The sequence below is a fragment of the Strigops habroptila genome, chromosome 17 (genome assembly GCF_004027225.2).
Source record: "Strigops habroptila isolate Jane chromosome 17, bStrHab1.2.pri, whole genome shotgun sequence".
Lineage (NCBI taxonomy): Eukaryota > Metazoa > Chordata > Aves > Psittaciformes > Psittacidae > Strigops > Strigops habroptila.
The window spans coordinates 1,130,364-1,153,778 of NC_044293.2; the positions used below are offsets into that span (position 1 = coordinate 1,130,364).

Genomic DNA, 23,415 nt, shown 5'->3' on the forward strand with positions numbered 1-23,415 from the left:
CCTCCTCCCAAGGAGGATTCGATGCTAAATGCTCATTACTGCCATTCCTCTGACACAGGGCAATTGCGCAGGCTCTGCAGCCTTCTCAGGAAAGCGTTTTATCCTGCTCCACAGCATCTACAGAGCCCTCCCTGCAGCTCCCATGGCACCTGGGCACTGGGACTCAGCAGCTTCCCTTCCAGCCTGTCCAAAAGAGCCGTCTGCACACGGGGCACTACCAAAACGTTTATTGAGTGCAGTGGCCAGGCGCCCCCGGACCCCTCTGCTGCTGAGCACACGTCTGGGACAGGAGCCTCAGCAAGGGCAACAGCCTCTGCTCACCCAACAGGCGCTCACGCAGCCAACCTGGAGGTCTCCCGGAGCTTCCACAGGGAGATGCTGGCACTTGTTTCCTTGGGGGTTAATGTGTCCCCACTCTGGCATGGCCAGGGAGGTAAGGGAAATCCAGCATGGTCAATGAACTAACAGCGAGGTCCAGGGCTGGCACTGCCCCGGAGGTGGCTGGTCTGCATCATGCTCCACCTTGGCCTTTGGCTGCTGCTGGCTTCTGTGACAGCCCAGAGAGCAGACCTGCTCCACACTGCTGCCAGCATCCTCCTCAGAGCAGGCAGGGGCAGAGCCTGGCTGCACGCAGTCCTGGAGCGAGAGCTCAGACCCTATCCATGGCATGGGAAATACACAAACAGGGTTTTCTCTTATATAGGCACTTCCTAAAACCTACCTGCCAACATGGGCAACTACTGCTCCTCCCAGAGGATGGTGTAACTGCTCCTCAGGGCTCCCCTTTGCTCAGCCCCCCCGAGAAAACAGGGAGTGTGGCCTGTGGTGTGAGCAGCACACAGCAGCACTGTGCTGCACCCCAAGGCAGCACAACTGTGACCAGCCACGGGCATCCCACAGCATTCCTGTTCCACGCTTCCATCCACCACCTCCATGGGATCAGCAGGCAGCACTAGCAGCCCCTTGCCTGCCAGTTCTGCCAGGAAGCACTCGGGACACCCCAGTCCGAACACATCTATTTACATGGGGAGCACCAGAGAAGCTGCTGCGGAGCCAGGCTGGGTGCGTGCTTTGCCACCAGGCCACCTCCCTTGCACTGCACGAGGGCAGAGTCACTTTGCAGGTGCTGTATTTTCAGAGGTTGGGGGCAGCGACAGGTCCCTGGCTGCACAGACAGTCCAGAGGGAGGTGGGGGGATCTGCTGGTAGCATCGTGCCCTAGGAGAAACAAGGGGCTCATGCTGGCCCGAGAGCACAACCCAGGCAAGTGTCCATCCCGGTGTTAGTCATTCTCGCTCTGCAAGGGAGAGAGGAGATAGCAAGGGTGAGGGGCCAGGGGCTGGGCTGGGGGATACAGACTCCTTCGATGCCCCCAGATCCATCTGACAAGTATCCCAGCCCTGGCACACCACCTCACCTCCATTTTGCTGTATATCCAGTTGAGGAGCTTTGTCACGCGTGTGTAAACACCGGGCTTATTCTTCTGGCCACATCCTGTCCCCCAGCTCGTCACCCCAGCCACATACCAGCGGCCATTGTCCTCACAGACCAGGGGTCCTCCACTGTCACCCTGTCACAGAGGAGCAGAGCAGACAGGAGATGCTCCTCTGCTGGTACCCAGCCAGGGGACACCATCACTGGGAAGAACGGGCACAGCCCTGCTGGTCCCATACCACCTCGCCTGGTGGGACCTCGTGCCCTGGCTCACCTGGCAGGCATCCTTCCCTCCCTGCAGGTACCCGGCACACATCATCCGTGGGGTCAGGTAGCCCTCGTACACCTTGTCGCTGTTGCAGATCTTGTAGTCAATCAGCTTCACCTCGGCCTCCCGCAGCTTTGGGGATGTGTTGTCTGCAAGGCAGGAGAAGCCATAGGGCAGGGTGGGCCTCATGCCCCCACCGCACCTGAGACACCCCCCCCCCAACAGCATTTCTGCAGCACTGAGGGCAGAAGCTGGTTTCTTGCACTGCAGGAACAGCCTTTGAATAACACAGCAGAGCCACACCAGCTCCTCTTGCATGCTGCAGCACACAGGAGAGCCTGCGTCCTCCCTCACCTTCATTCTCCCTGGTCTTCCCAAAGCCGGTGATGAAGCAGGACCTGCCGGTCTGGAATCGCTGGCCGTACATGGGGAGGCAGGCTGGGCGAACCTGAGCTGGAGCGAGACATGATGAAAACCAGGCGAGGAGGAAGGAATGAGTCACCCGGGAGCAGAACTCCTGCTGTGGTCACCAGCCCTGTGGCCAGGGAGGAACGTGGTGTGCAGGGAGCGCTCCCCTGTGTGCCCATCCAGGCAGGATCTCTGCTGGACCCCCAGCCCATGGCTGCCTGAGTGCCAGGACAGGATGGGACAGTTCCCAACCATGGGAAAACAGTGTGGCCACACCAGAGTGGGATGCTCCAGCTGGCAGCAGCCCAGGGAATGGTTTCTTATGAGGGTACAGAGCTGCCTCTTGCTCCTGCCCATTGCCAGACTCTCTATGTCCCCCCAAACACCAGCCCTGCAGCACAGCAAGCTGAGAGGCCTCACCTGAGAGCGTCAGCGGCCTGGAGAGCTTCATGAGAGCGATGTCGTAGTCGTCATGATCATCACTGTAGTTGGAGTTGATGATGACTTGGGAGACAGGGATGGCCTCTCCTTGCTGCTTCAGGTCCGAGACCCCACCATACACCTTCCAGTCATCGAGGATCTTCATGCTGTTCCTGCACAGGGAGAGGTGGAGGCAGCAAGGAGTGAGACACGGGGCTGGGCTGAGTGCCTGAGTGAGGGCACTCAGCAGTGGCTGGACAGCAGCACTGCAGCAGCACTCACATGAAGAAGCAATGGGCTGCGGTGAGGACCCACTGCGCATCGATGATGGTGCCGCCGCAGATGTGGACAGGCCCGTACTGCACACTGACTTGCCAGGGCCATTTGCTCACAGAGGTTTCCTTTCCTCCGATGATCCGGCCAGAAATCCTCTGCCCACAGGCTGGAGGGAAGAGCAGGACTGAGAGAAGGGCCCAGAGAGAAGGCAAAGCCTGGAGGGGGTCGTGCACAATATCCCCACCACTCACAGGCACCAGCAGTGCTTGATACGGCCACAGGAGAGTGGAGACCATGAGAATGCAATCGTCGTAGCTTTCTATTACCCAGAAAGTTTGCTGGGGAACACACCCTATTTGCCCAACCCTGTGCAAAGAAGGGAGGAAAGCAGCTCCTACCCTTGGCCACTGCCCTGCCAGCCAGCCCCTTACTTGTGCATCGCAGAGAGACGTACTTTCCCGTGAGACACTGTGAGCTGCAGGAGAGAAGAGGGAACACAGCCTCAGACACAGCCTCACGACACCAGGGCAGGGGCAGGAGGCAGCACTGCCAGGTACCTGTTGAGGCTCTGCTGGATGGTCTCTTGCTCATTGGTCACCGTGAGGCTCTTACCGGAGATGTGTAGGGGAATGTATTCCGTCTGTGATGCACTGAGAGGTGAGAGGAGAGAGCAGTGAGGGTCTCCCCTGGCCACTGACAACGCGGTCCCAGTACACTCAAAGAGGCTCTTGGGGGACAGACTGAAACACCCAGAGCAGCACTAGCCACAGACTTGCAGCAGAAAAGTGCAATGCTGGGGACAAAGCACAGTGGACCGTGCACACGGCAAGGGCAGGAGAGCCAGAGCAACGCCCAGGGGGCTGGCAGGGCCCCAGTGCCCAAGATGACGACCCATCCTCAGGGAATTACTTCTGAAATCCCAGCTGCCGGCAGGTCTTCCTGGAGAAGGATTCGTCCCAGGCGCTGCTGCACACCGGCAGCCACTGGCTCTCTGTGCTGGAGTAGACGTGGAGCAAGGACTCGTCGGATGCGAAGCGCACTGCAGGATGGAGCGGGCGGGTCAGTGGTACCCAGCGCCCAGGGGCTCCCCTCGCTCCCACCACCCCGGCTCCCGGTGCCTCACCACAGCCCAGCTCATCGCTCCTCTGGGAGCAGTCGACGATGCCGTCGCAGCGCACGGGGCTGTCCTTGCAGCTCTCAGCAGGTTCCTTGTACACGATGCCTGTCTGTGACCGCCAGAACATAACTGGAAGCAATGAACACTGCTGGTGAGGCTGGAGCTGCTGCAGGGGCTCGCTGTGGGCAAGGGTGCTGTGACCCACCCTGATGGGAGCCTGGATGAGGTCTGTGATGTACAGGGCACCCCCTAACACCAGGCGTGAGCTGGGTGCAGGGCTGGCTTTGAGGCCAGCTCGGGTACAGGAGGACTGGTGCACCCTGAGCATCCCCATGCCAGCCCAGCAGCATTAACCCCACTTAACCTCTCACTCAACCCAATCCTAGCTTGCTCCTGCAGAAAGATGCATCAAGCCAACCAGCTACAGCTGCTGGAGAACCAGCAGCTAAATGTTACAAGGATTGAAGTGATTCCCATGGTGTCTATGCCCATTCTAGCTACGGACTGCACTTAGTTTGGCAGGTCCCGCCTGCTAACCCTGTGCCTCGGGGAGGGCGAATGGGGGTGCTGCTGAGGGTGCCAATTGAAGCAAGCCCAGGGGAAGGAAGGCACGTTGCAGTCCCCCAGTCTCTCCAGAGACAGCAGCCAGCCCAAGTGGTGGATCTCCTTTCCCTGGCAATCCTGCTCCTGCCTGTCCACCAGATGTCAGGAATGCTCAGGGAATGGGAAGACCACATCTCTGCCTGCTGCCTCCAGGCATGGGGATTTCCCTATGGCAGTTCCCAGTGTAGCTGTGCCCAGCCTCTGCTGGCCCCCAGCCCCTCTGTGGTCACCTCCCAACGGAGCCCTCCACCGCCCCGGGCTGGGACCCCACTCACACAGCAGGATGAGGGCAATGAGCAGCACGATGAGGATGGAGACGCAGAAGATGAGCGCAAGCCGTCGCTGGCTCATGCAGGGAGCTCTGAACATGGAGGATCCTGGCAACAGGGCAGAGGCAGGGTCAGAGGGAGCCACTGTGTCCCCAGGGTGCCCAGACCCTGCTGCCCACCTGCACATGCCAGGAGCTCCCTGGTTCCCCATGCACCCTGCTCAGAGGACCCACAAGACATGGGAGAGCAGGGCCATGCACACCCCACACTGTCCCATGGCATCCCCCCATCCTGCCATGGTCTCTATCCTCTCCCTTGCCCCCAGCACCCTTCACAGCCCCTGGGAAACGCCAGCCTGTGGCTGAGGCTTGTGCCAGCAGCGGGCACAGGCACCCATTCCCTGCCTCCCTCCATCCCTCCCCACCCTAGGGCCAGGGAGGCCAGAGACCTCCCTTGGCACCATCCTCTTACGTGTGCTCTCACAGGCCGTGCAGGGGGCCGGGGCTGGGCTGGACTCCGGGCTGTAGGGCTTGAAGCTAATGCCAAGGACGCTTTCTCGAGGCTTCAGGGGTCGGGCACTGAAGATGTTGCTGACTGCAGAGGCATGGAGGCTGGGAGGCACACTGCTGGGTGATGCAGTGGTCTGCGGGCAGAGGACACCCTTACTGACAATGACCGCTGCCCACCAGAGCTGCCACCCTGCTGCCAAGGACATGGAGCCAAGCTCCCCGGCATAGCCATCCATTGTGGTGGCTATTCCTCCACAGCACCATGAACCACATGGAGAGCTACCACTGTGGTGCTTCTTTCTGCACCATGAAGCCTGAGCTGTACCTCATCTGGGACAGCTCAAAACCTCTGTCACAGAGCTCTACCCCTTTAGGCAGCTACTGGCCAAATCTCCCAAACTAATTGCTTTGATCAGAGCAATCAGCCGTGTATTTGGCATCAGGTCAGTCACACTGTGGCCCAGTTCCACGGGGCTAGTGCCCCAATTTATGCATCTATCCTTAATTAGCCATCTGAAAAATACAGGGCAATTTCCAGTTGTTATTTAGTAATACTTAATAATCAGTGTTTTCCAAGCCCTGAAACGTCCTGCACCCTGGAATGCTGTTCTACAGTTCTGTCACTCCTGATCCATGAATTTCTAAAAGAATACGTATTTGTTTCCTTTCCTTAAGATACGCTCTTCCAAGCACCCCATCAGCTACTGAAGCAAGAGCCTCTCATTCACCTTCAGAGACAAGCTGCGTACAAAGCCCAAAACAAAGGCTGTTTCCTCTGCCTCTTGTAAAACCTCAGATACATCTCTGGCAATAAGAAATGGCCGCGTGCCTTACAGGAATGTTAAGGGCATTGCCAGCCAGCACATGGCAGTGACAGCCCCTCCTGAGCTTCATCCTCAGCAGGTCACCCCATTGCCTCACTCCTCAGCCCACTGTCTCCCAGCACCACACAGCCACAACAAACCATATTTACACCAGCCTGTTCAAGGGAAGCCAGTTGGATTTGGGCTACATGCAACCCTCAGAAGTCTCTGCATCCTTTGGCAGAGAGTGCAGCCAGCTTGGTACCCACACCCAGCCCACTTCCCAGGGAACTGCTTACCAGCCAGGAGTTGGCTCAAACACGTCCCTCTGGAAGCCCGTGTCTGGTTTTTGGCCCTGCGATTGCTAGAGGTGACATTTCCTAGTATCCAGAAGCATCCCTTTCTCTGCCAAGCCAGTGAGCAGCACCAGGGATGCTGCACGGCCCTGAGACAGGCAGAGAGGATGGGGATGCTGGGCAGAGCGGGGGACACTGGGCAGAGCGGGAGCCGCTGCCACCAAGTCACCCCCTTCCAGCTGGATTTCCTCTACCCTTGTGTTTCCTGCTGGGAATCGAGAGCCCTAATGAGCACATCGGGAGCCTGCTCAGGCTCATGCTTTGTAAATACGGCTGTGCCCTCTCTTGCAATGCGGTGGTGTAACTTCCTGGGCATTATCCCCTGAGTCACGCACCCGGCGTGGCCACGCGCGCTCCCCGCACAGAGCGCGCCTCAGCCCGCACTGAGCATCACGGGGGACACAGGACACACGCCAACTCCTCTGCTGTGCCTCAGGAGCTGCTCGCAGTGGGGAGCATGAACCGCGGAGCCACAGGCACAGCACCCCGGGCTCCAGCTCCTCCTGCTGCCTGCGGGCCCTGGGCATGGCCACCGCTGACATCTACCAGCCACCGAGAGCCACCTCCCCATCCCACCAGGGGACCAAGCGAGCAGCTCTCTGGTCTCCTGCATGCAATAGGAGGAGCAAGGCGGTTTGTGTTTCACAGTATCGCCCACCCCTCCTCATCCCTTCCCACCAGACAGCAGTAACAAGCCTGAATTTGCTCAGCCTGCAGCCAAAGATCGGTTTTCCCTACACCTGAGTTCCATGTGGGCAAGCTCAGGACACCCCTGCTGCAGGCTTGGCTTCTTGTGGCTCTCCCAAAGGTGCTGGGGAGCCCAGGAGAGTCCCACGGTGCTCTGTGGGGCAGGGCTGGCACTGGAGGGCTGCAGAGTGCCCTGTAGTGTCCTCCGCCAGTGAGTCTGAGCAGTCATGCCGATGGGATTGGAGTTCTTGCAGCAAATACTGCATGCCATGAAATATTCCCAGGTACCCTTAGTGCCATTGCTAGAGAGGGGATGCAATCAGCAAGAGAGCCAGAGCTGCAGCGGGTCTTGCTTCTCTGCAGAAACAAAGCAACACATGGATGCCAGGTACCCTTCCTAGGAAAAGAACTTCTCCTTTCTAAGTATCAATGAGGTTTTTGTCAATACCCACACAGTACCATTTCCACTAGCATTTGTGCCCTCTCTCCAAATGTCTGGTATTTCCCATGCCTCATCCTTCAGCTAACAGATAAGCAGAATTACAGTGCTGTTAAGGACAAATCTTTCCCGCTCCACCAGTAAGCCAGTGGTGGTGGACGCTAATGCATTGCCACCTCCAGTGTGCAAAGGTTTGAAGTTAACACCTAGCTATGGTATAGGTTACACTGCTCTTAATGCTCCTTAGCAGGAAACACATGCCTTTTCTTACACCCAGGTGACCTATTAGCTACTTATTTCTTCCAAAGGCTAAAGTCCAAGTATTATTTTTTCTAGGTCTATCACAGAAGCTCACAAAACTTTTACCACAGGCTCCTAGTAACCAGTATAACTGGTTGCTGTTGTATAGCTACTGGAGCACAGAACAAACAGCAATGGCTTTACACAGATATTTCTGTTAAGGAACGTGCATTACCCTGGTGAGTGAGCCACGACTTCTGCCCACAAACCCTTTACTCATCCTTTGCTGGCTTTTGAGTAAAAGTCAGACCCGGAGCAATGCCTTATCGCACACACGTGGCTGTGGTTTGAGCGTTGTTGACGTCCTCCCTGCAAACGTTCCACCAGCCACCAGAGCGTTATGTGCTGCTGTGGCTGGTGGCTGAAAGCCAGGCGTGGGGAGGGGGAGCACAGCCAGCTCCTTCCCATGGCAGGGCTGACCTTCCGACAGTTGGGAACAGGGATGCTGGGGTTGCAGGGGGACTCTGCCTCACTCACAGACCTGGGGCATGAGCAGACGGTGCCTGTCTGCTGCCTGAGCCCTTTCCTAAACCTGCCATGAGCCTAAACACCAGCCCACTCCTCCTCTGCTCTGCTGCAAGGCTTTAAGCAGAGCTGGACAAAGCAGCTAAGCCACAGACAGCATCACCAGGGAAGCCCATCTGCTTTGCGCTTTGAGCTACCACTTTGCACTGCCCACCCTCCATCCATCTGGACTCACTGCCGCAGAGGAAAGGCCACCAAATCCATGCCAGCAGAAGGCAGTCACCAGGGGCAGGGCGCTCCGGGCTGGGCTGGAGGCTCAGGATCCACGCGTGATGGGAGGGAGGGCAGGGAAACCAGCCAGCAGCCAGTTTCGGAGTGGGAGGGAGCACGGAAGCCCGGCAACACCTGAGGTGTTGCAACCAGACCTCGGACCGAGCTCTGGGCTCAGCAGCCACCCAAGACTTGGAGCATCAAGAGGGGAAGGAGGCAGCTGAGTTTAAATAGCTGGAGGAAGCTGCCTAAATAGGTGATAATGTTTCCCAGCTGAGCTCAGCCTGCCCCTCACCGTGGCTCTGCTGCTCACAGCCCATTGTTCCAGGTAGAGAACCATCTCCTTAACCCAGTTGTAGAGTGCGGGCTGTGCTCAGAAAGCACAATAGCGACATTGTCCTTGCACTTACCTGAGGCAAACCCTCCTGAGCCTGTGAAAGCTCCTGTTCCCTCCTGGTGATACCCATCCTATGGTGCCTCCCTGCAAGGGGCAGATCCTCATCCCCAAGGACAAACCAGGCAGGAGCTGCAGGAGGATGCTCCTGCTAGATGCCGTATAGGGGCAACACACAGGGAAGTGAAATCCCAAAGCACATAAGGGCCATTTTCAAGTGCAGATGATAAGTGCCATTGCTTGAGTCAGCCCCAACAGCCAGGGACAGCTTGCCCTATGCCCGTGTGAGCAGCTTTTCAGGCAGAGATCAGAAAATGTTCTAGGGGGTGAGTAATCCACAGATGGGCAAACCGAGGCACGGAAATATGAAGAGATGGGGGTGGCTCCTGAGACTCCTAATGGTCCATTTAACCTAGGTGACAAAACCAGGGTGGCCCAGTGTGGATACCCAACATCAGGTAATTGTCTCCATACGTGGGCATCCCAATTCCTGCCCCGTTCTCACCAAGACATGGTGCTGCTGCCTGCTTTTTGGGGCTACCCAGAGCCAGGACCACACTGTTAAGCAGTGCTGGGGGCAGGCCAACCCATTGAGCCCCATCCAACCCCGTCACTGCCGGCTCTGAACGTTCCGGATGTCACTGGCACAGCCAGCAGTGCTCAGTGCAGTAATTACTCAGCGCCTTGCCTGGGTGGGCTGAGCCCAGTGTCCGGCTGGGGATGGATGTTTTCCTCATGACAGGATGCTCAGCTGAGACCAAACAAGCCCTGGGCAAGCCAACCCCAAAAGAGCACAGAGAAAACTGCCAGGAGAGTGGGAATGGAGAGCACCAGTGTGCTGCCACTGCTACCGATGTGCTGGCTCAGGAAGGGCTCAGGAAGGTGCAGCTCCCATGGGTGCCAAGCAGCACTGGCTCCCACCAGCCCGTCCCCCCTTTTTGAAATCCACTCCAGCGTGGAAAAGCAGCGGTGCCAGGGGCCCTAAGGCCTCTTCTGCCGGCACAGGGTGACACTGGGAATGCTGGTGGCATTCCTCCTCCCTCCATGTGCCGGAGGCAGCAGCCCCATGGGCAGCTCAATCCAGGTCCTTCTCCCCGCCGGCAGCAACAGGTTGCGAAGGAAACGCCCCAGAGAGCAGGAGGGAGAAACTGGGCCCTCCACCAATCCCTAAGGAAAGCGGGTCCATACGGATACAGAGCCAGGTCAGAGCTGCCCGTGCCTTACCGGAGAGGCTTTCCCGTCCATGGGCCGGAGCAGGGCTGGGCTGCGCTCACAGCTCCGGCACAGCCATCCTTCGCCGCGCAGCGCCGTGCGGAGCGAAGCCAGGTCCGTGGGGACGGGGCAGAATGTGTTTGGCGAGCGGGCGCGTACGTCAGTGCCAGCGCCGGGCGCGGAGGGAAACCAGTTCGACCAGCCTGTTTCCCAACTGCTCCAGGCACAGCGTGCAAAACACCTGCCTCTGCTGCCGGCCGCCACAGCCAGGCAATGGGGAGCGCTGGGCAGGAGCCTCGGCTATGGCCAGAGCCTGCGAGCAGAGGAGGTCTGGCCCTGGGGATGAGCAGCATCCCAGGCACCGGGGTCCCCTCACCACTCTCTGGCTGCCTGCTTGCCCAAGGCCGCCCTTCTCCACTGTGTGCCCACTCGGCACCTCTCCTGCCCCATCCAAGGGAGAAGAAGGGATGTGCAGTCATGTCGAACCCAGCAAAACTCTCCTGTGAGCCCCAGGTGACTGAGAAGTCCAGAATGTCCTCATGTGGCTCAGCAGAGAGGAAGGAAACCTCTCCAATGGCCCAGTTCCAGGAGGCTCTGTTTGGTGGCGTGGTGCCTCCCGTGAGCCCCATCCCAACACTCTATTTTCCAGGCACATTTCTGTTGGCATTAATCATAGCATAAGTCCCTTATTCATCTACTCCCCACCCACACCTGCTCATTGGAAGGGCAGGAGGCAGCAGGGCCATCCAAGCTTGAAGGAAACCTGCTTCAAAGCTCCCTTGATTTCAAGGCTAAAATGCCCAGGATGGATCCCACTGCCCCAGGACTCTCCATTCCATCTCTTCCTAGAGGGGCCAGATTCTGCCCTTCTCCTCTTTAGTTTTCACAGAGAGGACTAACAGCGTTTTCTTTACTACACCGTGCCTCTGAGGGCTCTGTCCCACCGGGGCGCAGGGGCTCACAAGAGGGTTTTGCTGGGGTTGCCCTGAGCTGGCCTTGCCTGCGTGCCTGTGCGAGCTGGCACGTCCTCTTCTGAAAGGGCATTCTCAGAAAGCAGGTCCGGGTGGCAGCTCCAGGAATTATTTGCTTGTTGGTGTTTCTGCAAAGCCACCTACAGAGAGCAAGTTACAGAGAACTGTGCGTTTGGGCTTGACCCCAGCCACTTGATGGTAAACGTCATGTGCACAACACCTCCCGCATGAAATCCTCCTTGCTGGTAACCTCTCTTAGGAGCCCTGCTGCACCCTCCTGCCCTCCCAGCTAGCCAAATGAGGTGCTAATAGCACACACAGCCTGGGAAGTCCAGCAGCTCCTCTGCTCTGACCTCCAGGCATTGGGAACTGGGAAGAGGATAACTCTGCTCTTCCAGGCAAGGCACTTTGTCCTGCGGCAGGGCTGTGCCCAAGCAGAACCAGCCCTCTGGCCCCACACACTGCCCAAGCCTGCCCCACGGACACGGGCAGCCCCTTGGCTGAGCGGGTGGCTGGGGCTAGTGGCTGGATAGTGGGGCCAGGGCTGCTGCAGCCCCCAGCCCTTGCTGCCCTAGAGAGGGGCTGCAGAAGCTCTGGGGAAAGACCTGCTGTGCTGTTGTACTGAGGTGATTTTCCAGGTTACTAAAAACACGGCTATTCCTATTCAAAGATTAGTCAGTTATTTTTAAGACGAAAAGGAAACTTGGCAGCTTTCTCAAAGGTTGTTTGGACCCATGAACTCAAAACCTCTCCTGCTGACACGTGGGGCTGCTCTTTTCTGTGTCTCTTTCTTTGGTTTTAATGTGGTGCTTTATGTGGACAGCAATGCCTGATGCAAAGCTTGTCTGTGTGTATCACCAGGTCCTGTGCTGGAGCTGCAGGGACTACACAGGACATGGCTGCATGCTGGGCAGGGGCTGCTGTGCCTACCTGCCTCCGGTTGGGAAGATGGGTCTGCCCTCCTTTCCCTGTGGTCCTTCATAGCAGAGCTGGTGGCAGCAAAGGTAGCAGAGAGACATGAATCCTGCAGCCTTAAGGATGCCAAGTGGCATTTCATGGAGGATGAGGGGAAAGCACTGATAAGACAGGGATGCTGGGAAGCATCTGCACCTCAAGCCATGGAACCAGCAGTGCGTGGGGACACAAGTGTAGTGTCCCAACACCAGCTCCTCCCGTTGCACCCTCCAGTGCAGCAGCTCAGGTGCCAGCAAAAGCATCACGAGTGGCTGCGCTGCTCACGATCCAAGTGTTCTGCAGAACTGTCATTTCTCCTCAGCCTGTTTCGTTTTCCTCTAAATTGCCAACCATTCCTCCCCAGCCTCTGCACTGCTCACCCCCAGGACCAGCCCCACAGTGTCGTTCCACAAGGCTCCCTCCTTCCTCATTTTTGGTCCCGTTGCTTTTGACTTTCGTGTCTTTACACAAAACACGAGCTGTGGCTTTGTGTGGGACGGGCTGTGCTTCACCTCAGGACTCTGAAGTTCAGCAGCTGCCAGATCTGACTCACAAGCTGATAGAAGAGTGACAGCACATCAGGTGGCTCCCAAAGAGTGGAGAACAAAGCCAAGCCAGGGTGGGATCTGCTGCTGGAGAGGTCCTCCCTGCCCATCGCTATGGCTGGCCCTCAGCAGAGGAATTGCCAAGGGAGAGCCTCTCCCTGTGCCAAGCATCCAGCATCACCACCACATGCCCACATTCCCCATAGCCCCAGCAGAGTGGAGCTGAAGCCTGCATGTCCCTGGGTGCTATGACAGCCAGGCATGCAACCATGCCATGCTCGAGGTCCTGCTGCCTGGCTCAGCAGCACCGCTGGATCCATCCTGCAGCTGACAGGTTTGATGGTGCTCTAGCAAGGCTGCGAGTTCATAGAAGCCTGTGGGCTTCAGCGGGAAGGATGAGTCAGGGGACAGGAGAAAACCAAACCAGCAATCTCCCACTTGAGGCATTTCAGATGGCTCCTTGAATCCACTCTGCTATGCAAAGGGACCTGTCCTGTGCCTCTATGCCTGCCAGGACAGGGGCTGCTCTGAAGCTTTCCGAGGCTGTCCAGAGCACTCTCGGTTTCTCTTGCTCTTCTTATCTGCGTCCTTTGCACTAATTCCCCACTGGGAAATTCCTCTTTTTGAGCCAAATTGCTCTCCATCACATGAGGGCCCCTAGGTTTGCACAGCCCCCAGGAAAGCCCTCAAGCTCTGTGTTGTAATGGTTGCCAGAAGGCAAACCAGAGGACTCCCAGTCTGCTTGGTGGTAAGTCAGGTCCTAGAACCTCAGGCCAGCATCACCAGAGGGGCAGGACATCACTGTGGGGCTTGAGCCCTACAGTAATGTGCATCGCTGCTGTACCAGGGCCACAGTCTGGCTGACCTGGGGACACTTTACAGCCCCCTTTTTGTGACACCATCACTGTGCATAGGTGTTTACAGGACCCACAAAGCCCAGAGGTGGTCTCACTCAGCCCCAGAAATGGTGAAAGGAGAATTGCAGACTGAAGCAGGAAGATATGGTCTGAGCTCAAAGGAAGGGAAAGCAAGAAGCCCCTCCTGGGGCTCCAAGGCTGGCTATGACCTGGTTGGTTTTAGCCACAGGACACTGGCCCAAGAGGACACTGCTGTGCTCAGCAAAATCCCTGTGATGGGTCACCCTAGGTGCCAACCTCACCCCTGTGCTGTGCTTTTAACATCTCATTAGATAATGAAGCCGGCAAAGGCAGACACGTGATTTACTCCCATTTGCTCTTTCTCAGCAGTGAGAGAAAAGCCCCCAGAACTTTTCCTTTAAGGCCGCTTTTAGGAAATGCCCAGCCTGAGCCCAGATTAGCTGCAGTGAGTGGGAGGACAACAAAGAGAAGTGGAAGTCACTACACAGCTACTTTCCTCCCGCTGCGCTAACGCCTCCGAGACGTCACTGAGCCAGCCTCCAGGGGAAAAACAGGCGTTCACAGCCCGCGGGGCAGAGCTCAGCACCCCACTCACCCAGCGCAGAGCCCGCAGAGGATGCTGAGCCGGCATGGCCCCCCTCGGCACAGCCCTGGCAGTGTGCACAGCGCTGCTCCTCGCCCAGCCGGCACACGGTGAGTCTCTTGCCTTCAGCTCTCGGCACGCTGTGTCTGAGCCCCATGGTCCCGGCAGGCTGCTCTGCTCCCAACGTCCCAGCACCGGCATGGGGAATGGGATGCGGGAAGGTTCATAGGGCAGGCAGCGAATGGGGCTGCTTGGACACCGTCGCTGGGCTGGTCAGCACAGCCTGGTGGTGCCCACAGGCTCCTGCCTGTGTGGAGCAGGACTCAGCCAGGGCTCCCTGCTCGCCACTTGCCTTTCTTTGCTGTTTGGGTAGTTGGAACTACTGCCTGTGTAGTTCTTAGGCATCAGCCTTGCTTATCCCCACCAGTGTGACCACAGTGCTTTGTATTGCGGTGAATGCAGGTGGCTAGCGCGGTGCTCTGCTGACAGCCATCCTCCCCAGGCAGGCTTGGTGCTCATGAGCAGACAACAGCTGCTGAGGAAACAAGCATAGAAAGAGGGACAGATATGATCTAGCAATGCTCTGCTGCAAGGTGACAATATCGAAATTGAGGCAGGAGGTGTGAAAAAGTCTATTTCTGTCAGACAGCAGATAAGCAAAACAAGAAAGCTGAATCCAGAGTCAGCTGCTAGCAGATGGCAGGGGTGGTCAGGGATGCAAATAGAGCAGGCTCTGCTCTTAGACCAGAAAAGCACCTAGATCCTCTCAGCTAGGCTTTCCCCAGAAGAGAGAGGAAGGGAAAGAGGGGGCTGAGCAAACACTGAAACTTGGAGGTAGGACAGGAAACCCTCGTGCTTCTGGTGTGGGTGTCTGGTCACTGCTGAACACGGGTCAAGCTCCAGGCAATCCCAAGAAGCTCTGCCCAGCTCCTCTGAGCACCAGTGGGATGGGAACCGTGCAGCATCACCTAACACTCGGCTCTGGTCCCGCAGGTGAGAGGCTGGCGAGGCCAACACGGGTGCGCTTTGCTGCAGAGACAGCACATCATCTGCTGCGGTGGGAGCCGGGGCACAACCCCCCCAGCAACATCCTCTACGAAGTGGAGCACAAAGTGTGAGTGCAGGGATGGGGTGCAAGGGGACTCAGCCCCTGCCTGGGACCTGACACTGACAGAGGTGACAGCAGAGTCCTGCCCGCACTGCTCTCACCCAGGCACTTCTCCCTGCAGCTATGGCACGAATCAATCCTGGACAGCCATCCCAAACTGCATGAGGATCTCAGGGCACGCCTGCGACCTCACGTACTACACCCTGGACCCTGCCCTGCGCTACTATGCACGGGTCAGGGCTGTGTCTGGAAACCACACGTCCCCGTGGCAAAGGACCAACTCTTTCTCCCCGCAAGAAGGTAGGTTGGGTGTCTGCCTCCACTCTATGGCCAGGGGCTGCGAGGATGGCAGAGGTCAGGGTGCCAAGCTGCTTGGGAAGACCTTTGGGACAGATGGGAGCAGGGATTTCTCTCTTTTCACACCTACCTGGATGGCAGCCGGGCTGTGGGATGGGATCAAAGCATGGACAGGCAGCACTGGCTGCGGGGAAGAGTCACAGCTCAATCCACCGCTGCAAAGGCTTTCAGAGCTGCAAACAGGACACAGCTCTGATGTGCTCTTCCAACTGACTTGTTTCCAGCCAGCCTGCGCCTGTCGGGCCAGAGCCTCTCTGTGATGGGCAACACCATCCACGTGCAGCTGCAGCTGCTCCTCCGGACAGGGAACCTCACCGTGAAGTACGACGACATCCAGAAGCATGCGAGGCGATACCGGGTGTACGTCAGGAGGGTGCAGGACAATCAGACGGTGAGATGAGCTGCTGGTCCCATGCTGTCCGCATCTGCCACATGCAGTGCTGCTCAAGTTAAAAACAGATTTTGAAGTACAGACTTCTGTAAAACTTGAGCTTTGCCACAACATTGCAGAGATTTCTCTGCACAACTTAATGCAGTAGGTTCCCCAATTCTCTCTGGGATTTTGGGTCTAGCTGGTAGCAACCCAAGGGAAGAGTGGAGGAGAAGGGAGGAACACACAGGGCCAGCACTCCTGCAGGAGCTAGGGGCTCTCAGGTACCAGCCCACACTCTGGTCATTGCAGTATGAAGTGATGGAGACCGCCCCAGAGTTCAACATCAGCAACCTCTTCTGGGACACAGAGTACTGCATCAGCGTGGAGCCCACCGTGGCCAGCCGGCGCACCGGCACCACACGCACCGACGAGCAGTGCGTCACCATCAGCCAGAGAGACAGTAAGTGCTGGGGTCCCAGGGAAGGAGGGGGTCTCATGTGTGGGACATGGAACCTCCTCAGCGTCCTGGTCCTTGTGCTATGTGCACCAAAGACTCTGCCACATCCTCTCTTGCAGGGAGCGCAGAGCTTGTCCTGAGCACCGTCAGCTCCTCCTTCGTCACCCTCTTGCTCTTGGGGCTCCTGGCAGCTCTGCTGGTGTGCACCTACATAAAGAGACCCATGAGGCCGCCGTCCGTCCTGGTAAGGCAGCTGGGCACATGGCACCTTTTGCCACTGTGCAAGGGTGCAGGCTTGTGGAGCTGTTGGGAGAGGCAGGCAACAAGCAGGGATGAAGCATGGCTCACACCCCTCTTTCCTTTCCCTCCCAGAAGTCTTTCATAAAGCAGAGCTCGCTCTGGGTGGAGCAGGAGTCCTCACCCTTGAGCAGCCCCGATGCAGACCCCATCCAGCAGCTATTCCTGTGCCAGAAGGAGCCCCGTCAGGTCAGTGTCCCCACCAGCAGCACCAGCACAGTCCAGCTGCCCCCGGAGAAGGGCTGGAGGCTCCCAGCATGGCCTGAGGACAAGGTGTGCCTGCCGGGGCCAGGGGCCATGGGGAGCGGAGACAGCAGCGGCACCAGCACCGACAGCGGCATTTGCCTGCGCACCTCCTCCTCGGAACTGAGCTGCTCCTCGGGCACCGAGCCCCAGGGATACAAGAGGCAACTGCCCACTGGTGATGACAGTGGCGTGGGCTTGGAGAGCTCCTGCCCTCGCCTCACATGCTCCTCTGGGAACACCAGCCCCATGGAGGACAGGCAGCCCTGCAGCGGGGAGCTCAGCATCAACCCTGACACCAGCCAGCAAGACGTGGAGTTCCGTGGGTACCTGCAGCAGTCCAAGGGCACGGTGGAGCTAAGGCACGACCCAGCCAAGGGGATGCCCTTCTCGGTCTGTGCGGCATCCCTGCAGGGCCTGGGCAGCACTGACATTGCGCTGGATGTAGAGTGCTCTGAGCTGGCTGTAGTCAAAGGGTATTTGAAGCAATCCTCTCCTGAGCATCCCCACAGCCACACACAGGACCTTGCTCCATGGGGAGCCCCTCAGGATCCCACTGCGTGGGGCATTTCCAGCCAGGCAGGGCCCCAAGCCCCCAGTCTGCTGAGCTATGGGGCTCCAGGTGCTCCCCTTGCCTCCAGAGCCCACCCTGAGCTCCTGAAAGCTCCCTTTGACCCGAGCTTCTTCAACACTGACCTCATGGAGACGCTGCCGCTCATCTCCAGCCTCAGCACCAACAAGTGGCTCATGCTGCAACTCAACCCCCTGAGCCTGCTCAATGGGGACAGCAAGGACAGCCGCCTGTGAGCATCCCCACGTGCTGACCCAACTACCTCTTCTAGCCACTGCCCACAGCAGCAGCTACTCTGATAAGCTACCACCCACCCCTGAATGTCAGTGCATCAAACTGAGTGGTGCCCTGGTGAGGACTCACTGGAGAAGCACCGGTCTAGTGACTTCTGGGGCTGCTTTGGCCCTGGCATGGCTGTGGCCAGCCCCCAGCACCTTCCCTCTGCCACTCTCTGGTACAAAGCTAAGGAGACACAGGGACAGGCTGTGCTGGAGGGGCTCGTCCCTGCCTTCTCCAGCCACCAAGCCCAAGGATACACACACCAGGATGTTCCCAAGGTGCAATCCTGCCACATCTGCCCAGCACAGGGCATTGTAGCCTCAGGGCACCCTTGAGACCCTGTGTTTTCCCTCCCCACTTCCCCCTTTCACCGGGCTCCTCCAGCTGACGTCCGCGCTGCTGATGCTGTCCAAACCTTTCACAACAGACACCAGCAGCAGCCTGACGTCAGGCATCCTGCTGTGGGACGCACAGAGCTCCCACTCTGGCTGGCCTCACTTGGAGGGAGCGAGGGGATTTCCTGACCCTACAGAGACCTTTCAGCATCCAGCCCCTATGACAGAGACCCGGGTGCGGGCTACCTCCAGCAGGGTGCAGGATGTGTGCAGCAGCCACCCTATGAGCCCAGCACGAGCCAGGGCAGCCCTGCCCACACTATGGTCCATGTTATGCCACTATTGCGTACAGACATTATTTATTCTATTTAATTTGTAAATACAGAAAGGATGTGGTCCATCCAAAGGTATTCTGTCTATTCATCTGTACATCCTTTCCTAAGGTCAAGCTGCATTTTCTGTTTCCAGATATGGACTTTCCCCCACAGCAAAGGGCAATGTCTCACATGGGAAAGAGCATTTCCACATCACAACTGGGAAAAAAGGAGAACAAAGCCAGGTGATGCAGCATGTCCCATAGGGCAGCAGCTCGGGTACCACACACCAGGGAAGGACAGGAGCACCTCCAGGGCAGAACAGAACAAGTCAAAACAGGGGGATGGGGGGAATAGTTTCGGTCAGAATGGAAACAAGCATGAGATGGGAACAACTTACCATGGGCTACATTTGACTACTGCCAGGTCATTGGAGAGTTTTTCCTAAAGTCACTTGGCTTCCAAGAACCTTCACGGTGGGATAGTCCCATTAAACTGCTGGTGGAAACCCAGCTCGGGGAGTGCATTTTGTCAGGTTAAAACATGAATCACTGCCGTCAGAAGGGCGGTTGACGTATTGCTGTTTCCGGCTGTTACGTCTGACGTTGCTTTGCTCACAGTTAAGACACGCTGCCTGCATCACGCAGAAGGTGGTGGGTGCCCACAGCAGCAGCACCACCAGTGCCAGCCATGGGCATCCCCTGCCCTTCCATTGCCACCATCTCTCCTGCCTCTGGATATTTCCTTTTCACTTTCTTTTCGACTTCCTCTCGAAATCGGAGGCACCAAGAGGCAGCTCAGCTTTTGTTTTCATTTCAAATGCTCCTGATGTCAGGCTGCAGCCACATCCTGCACAGCACCGGGTGCTGCCGGTTCCTGCTCACCATGAAAGGCTCGACTGGCAGCATCCAGCGGCAGTAAGAGGTGATGTTTCCACGGAACCCAGATGAGTTTGCCAGAAAGCCACAGGGCAGCACTTTGGCTCCAATAGTCAAGAGCACAGACAGTCCCTCCAGTTCTCTGGAAGTCCCATAGGCTCACATTTTCCAGTCTGACGCAGCAGGATGCTCAGCTCTGACTCCTATGCTGTGCTCTTGCAAAGCTCTCCTCTGTGCAGCGACACCACGGCTGTCACAGTGAGGGGCCGCACTGTGCTAGCACCTTTCCTCCCCCAGCACCGCACAGACCCTGCAGGGAGCAGCACGGTGGGCATGGGGAGGGAGAAGGGAGGGAGCTTGTGCTCCTTTGCCAGCCAGAGTGCAGGCTGGGGCTCTCTGCTCCATCCTCACCCATTTCCCTACACACAGCCGTGCAGTCTCCCAGGTTTCTCTTCATTTTCCTTCTGGGAAAGCAGTTTATAAAGAAACAGTCCTAAAGCCCCTATTCCTTGCCAGCACTTGTGGGCCTGCAGGGGCTTTCTGAGGTGTTTGCTTGCACTATCAGTGCAGAAGACAAATTTCCACATTGGTCCCAATATTTCACCAAGGAGGGAAGTCTGAAGCACTCTCACTTCCTTGTGAGATTTCCCTCTATTGCACAAAACCAGCCACCCAGTTCTGTGGCTCATTACCACCCTTTATAGCTGGTTCCCCAAATCTCACATTGACCTGTTCACCAACAGCCTTGGCCCAAGGTCTCCTGGGCATGCGGCTGGCTGGTCCTGAGGGATGGGGTGTCTCCAAGTCGCAGGGAAGGCAGCTCGTCCCTCTGGGATGCACGCTGAGGAAGCCTGGGATAAGTCAGCTCCCTCTTCCTCCAGCCCAAGCAAGGGGAGGCTGTGGCAGTGCATGGGGATGGCAGCCAGCCCCAGGCACCATCCAGTGGCCAAGGAGGGCCAAAAGGGAAACGCAGCTGTGGGGAGCAGATGGAGAAGCTCTTGTGAAAAACAGAAACTGCACCGCTAGTTTCAGTAGAAACCCAACATATCGAGGGGCTGTACTTTAAAGAAGCAAGAACACAGGAATTCCTCTGTGGCTGGTTTTGGTTGCTCTTTCTGTGGGTGCTGGAAGGTGGCTGTGAGGCAGCATGGGGAAGCTGCACAGTGAGCACACAGCCTCCAAACAGCCATCGCTCCCAGCCATGTGCCCTATCCCAGGCTGAGGACAGGGAGGCGTGGGGAAGGAAATGCAAACCAAAGCCTGCACTGAAACACACACACAAAACCAGAGCCCAGGGAAAGCCCTGATGCGTGAGGAGGACTTTCACAGGAAAAACCTTGGGACTATCCCAGGGAAAGCTGCGATGACACACAGATGCTCTGGGGCACAGACCCACTGCTCCAGCGACTCCAAATACTGGCTGCTCCCAGGCACCGCGGGGAGCTGCATGGTGCTGCTGCTGGGGGACCTAACACCAGGGACCCCCTCACCACCGCTGGGCAGGGAGGAGCAGGGAATGTCCTACCTGCACATCCTGGCTCCTGCTCATGGCCCCTCGTTATGGAAAGGTGCGTAGCTGCTCCCTGTCCCGCTTAGCGAGCCGCTGATGCTGAATGGTGGCACCAGCTCCACTGCCACCAACCCGCTGTGGGGAAGGCAGAGATGAAAGCCAGCCCCTTCCAGCCAGGGTTGCCCAGGGCATCTGCCCCAGGGCAGAGCTCAGCAGGGTTGGGACCAGCAAGGGCTTGTGGCACCTTGGCACCATGCAAAGGGAGCACTCAGCCTGCCCCAAGGCCCCACATGGCTTCACTTACCAGGCGTGGTAGAGATTGAAAACGAAGTCAGGCCCTGGGGAGGCGAGAAGGAGAAGTGTCAGAGCCCCATGGTGCTGTGAACTCACCTTTGCTTTGCCACGGATCTGTGCAGTGGCGTGGAAAAGGACAGGACAGCACAGCCTGCGGAGCAGCCGGCTGCACCAGGACATCACTGTGCACCCCCTCGCCAGCCTCTGCATGCCCCCAGCTTGCCCCGGAGCCACCCTGCATGTGGGGTTCCCCAGTAACGTCAGTAAATGTCAGGCATGCTCCCCACATCCCAGGCCCATACTGCCCATACTCACGGCACCAGCACCATCCCCTCTGGTACCACCGGATGAAGGTATAGCCAAAACCCACCAGGATCAGCAAGGCCAGCCCGACACCCAAGGTTGCTCCGAGCACCTTCATGGGCTCTTGCCCTGTAAGGAAGAAAGGGCTCTGCAGACATATGCCTCTGGGAGACTAGGGGTTCTAAACATCCCCGTGGGGCTGGGATACATCCCTCTACCTTGTGCTATCCCCTATGGTATGGAGGGACTGTGCTCCCCAAGGCTCCCCTGCCAGGAGCCCAACCAGACCCCAGGCAGCTTTCGGCTGTTCTCCAGACCCATCACATTGTGCTGCCCACCCTGATGATGCCTGTATCCCCACTCCTGGTCCTATGCACACTTTCCTGGGGGGAAACACCTTCGTGGAGCTGCTGGCGCAGCAGTGGCGCTGGTGCTGGCTGTCCCAGTGCTGCCGCAGCCATGCAGTGCCATACCCCGGTCAGTCCCAGCAGCATCCCCATGCAGCTGCGCAGACCTATTTCTGGACAGGCAGTTCCCTCTAGAGGACGCGTTTGTCAGGGCGAGCAGCCTCTGCCGCCAGCACTGGGCTGGGACTGGAGGATGATGGGGCTGTGCAGGACCTCTCCATCCCTCCCATCCACACTGCATCCACAGCCAACACTCCATCATTGCCAAGGGGACAGCAAGGTACCCAGGCACAGCACAGCTGATGAGCAGCCATTTGTCTGCCGACAATAGGTTGCATGCTGCACAGAGAAAACCTTGTGTAATCTATAGCACCAGGCTGCTAATCACACCTCTCTCCAGCTGCTATCAGCTCCTGCTCCCCAAACCTCTGCACATCCCAAATGCCACCCTAGACCCTTCTCCACTGTCACAGCAGGCTCCAGCATGAGCCCAGCTCACAGTCAGCACAACCTCTTTCACCTTTGCATCCCTGACCAGTAAGTTGCCCAGTCAGTCCCGGTGGGGCCCATTAGCAAAACACAGGCAGGGGTGGTGGTGGGCACAGCAAGGGGGCTGCGGGGTTTGGCCACTGCCCCAGAGCCTGCACAGGGGCAAGCACACTGAGTGCTGTGCCTTGCAGCATCAGGAGCAAGGAGGCAGCGGAGAAGGATGACCTCACAGCAGCTAAATTTAGCCAGATGCCGGTGAGGTGAGAACATTTCCCCTGTGGTCACAGTGTTTACACAGTGAGCAAGGTCTCAGGGCGTCCCGTAACCCGCAGCACTTGCTCTACCTGATGGGATCTGGCAAACAACCGGGAGCCGCAGAGCATCGCGCCACCAGCTCCCAAGCTGCATGGCAGACAGGCAGGAGCAGCCTGCCCTTCCCTTCTGCTGAGCTCTCAGAGCACGGCTCAGGAGGCCAGGATAAGTGGGCAACCAATGCACCCTGATGCTGCTGGGCCAGGGGGGAGCTGGGAGCCTGAGGACCTCATATCCCAGCATGGATGGCATGGGTGAGGTCAGGAGTCTGCTGCAGGAGTGACTCACACGGAGGAGCTGGGGGCAGGAGGAGCATGATGCAATAGCCTCCCTGAATCACCCCGCTGCCGAAACTGCCCTCTCCCCACACCTACCACTGGTGGGAGCATGACGGCTTCATGCCCAGCCCCTGCCCCGTGCCATGTGTGGGAAGCAGCCCCTGCCCCGAAACCCTTGGGAGCAGACATCCTCATATCCCAAGATGCCTCCAAGAGCACTGCTGGAGACCGAGCCGCGCCAGCAGTCAAGCCCCTGCCCACAGCAGAAGGAAGCAGGTCACCAAGCCACTGCCTGTGCCACAAAACATCCCCATCTCTGCTCCATAAGGGAAGAAAAGGCCACATACTCACCCACTTGGTGGTCCATCTCCTGGCACCCGGTACTGTGCCACAGGAGCTGCTCACAGCTTGTCCAGGCTGGGAGCTGCTGCCTCAGATGGCTGGAGCCTG

General features: G+C 57.9%; 2 protein-coding genes and 1 long non-coding RNA gene across 3 annotated transcripts; 1 reads left to right on the top strand and 2 right to left on the bottom strand.

Moving 5' to 3' along the window:
- Window positions 1–230: 230 nt before the first annotated feature.
- Window positions 231–10,338, bottom strand: TMPRSS13 (transmembrane serine protease 13). The gene is made up of 13 exons (XM_030505513.1): window positions 10,242–10,338; window positions 5,266–5,437; window positions 4,801–4,902; window positions 3,929–4,051; window positions 3,715–3,844; window positions 3,363–3,455; window positions 3,237–3,280; window positions 2,812–2,971; window positions 2,530–2,702; window positions 2,056–2,154; window positions 1,708–1,850; window positions 1,417–1,569; window positions 231–1,296 (listed from the first exon to the last, which is right to left on the bottom strand). The coding sequence occupies exons 1-13, from the start codon at window positions 10,260–10,262 to the stop codon at window positions 1,282–1,284; spliced, it is 1,428 nt and encodes a 475-aa protein (XP_030361373.1). The 5' UTR covers window positions 10,263–10,338; the 3' UTR covers window positions 231–1,281.
- A 3,804-nt stretch (window positions 10,339–14,142) lies between these two features.
- Window positions 14,143–18,586, top strand: IL10RA (interleukin 10 receptor subunit alpha). Its single transcript, XM_030505512.1, has 7 exons — window positions 14,143–14,270; window positions 15,154–15,274; window positions 15,390–15,568; window positions 15,850–16,016; window positions 16,308–16,458; window positions 16,575–16,699; window positions 16,828–18,586. The coding sequence occupies exons 1-7, from the start codon at window positions 14,207–14,209 to the stop codon at window positions 17,800–17,802; spliced, it is 1,782 nt and encodes a 593-aa protein (XP_030361372.1). The 5' UTR covers window positions 14,143–14,206; the 3' UTR covers window positions 17,803–18,586.
- A 1,503-nt stretch (window positions 18,587–20,089) lies between these two features.
- On the bottom strand, window positions 20,090–21,602 carry LOC115616385. Its single transcript, XR_003994280.1, has 3 exons — window positions 21,187–21,602; window positions 20,898–21,017; window positions 20,090–20,345 (listed from the first exon to the last, which is right to left on the bottom strand). It is a non-coding gene; the product is annotated as an uncharacterized LOC115616385 (long non-coding RNA).
- Window positions 21,603–23,415: the final 1,813 nt, after the last annotated feature.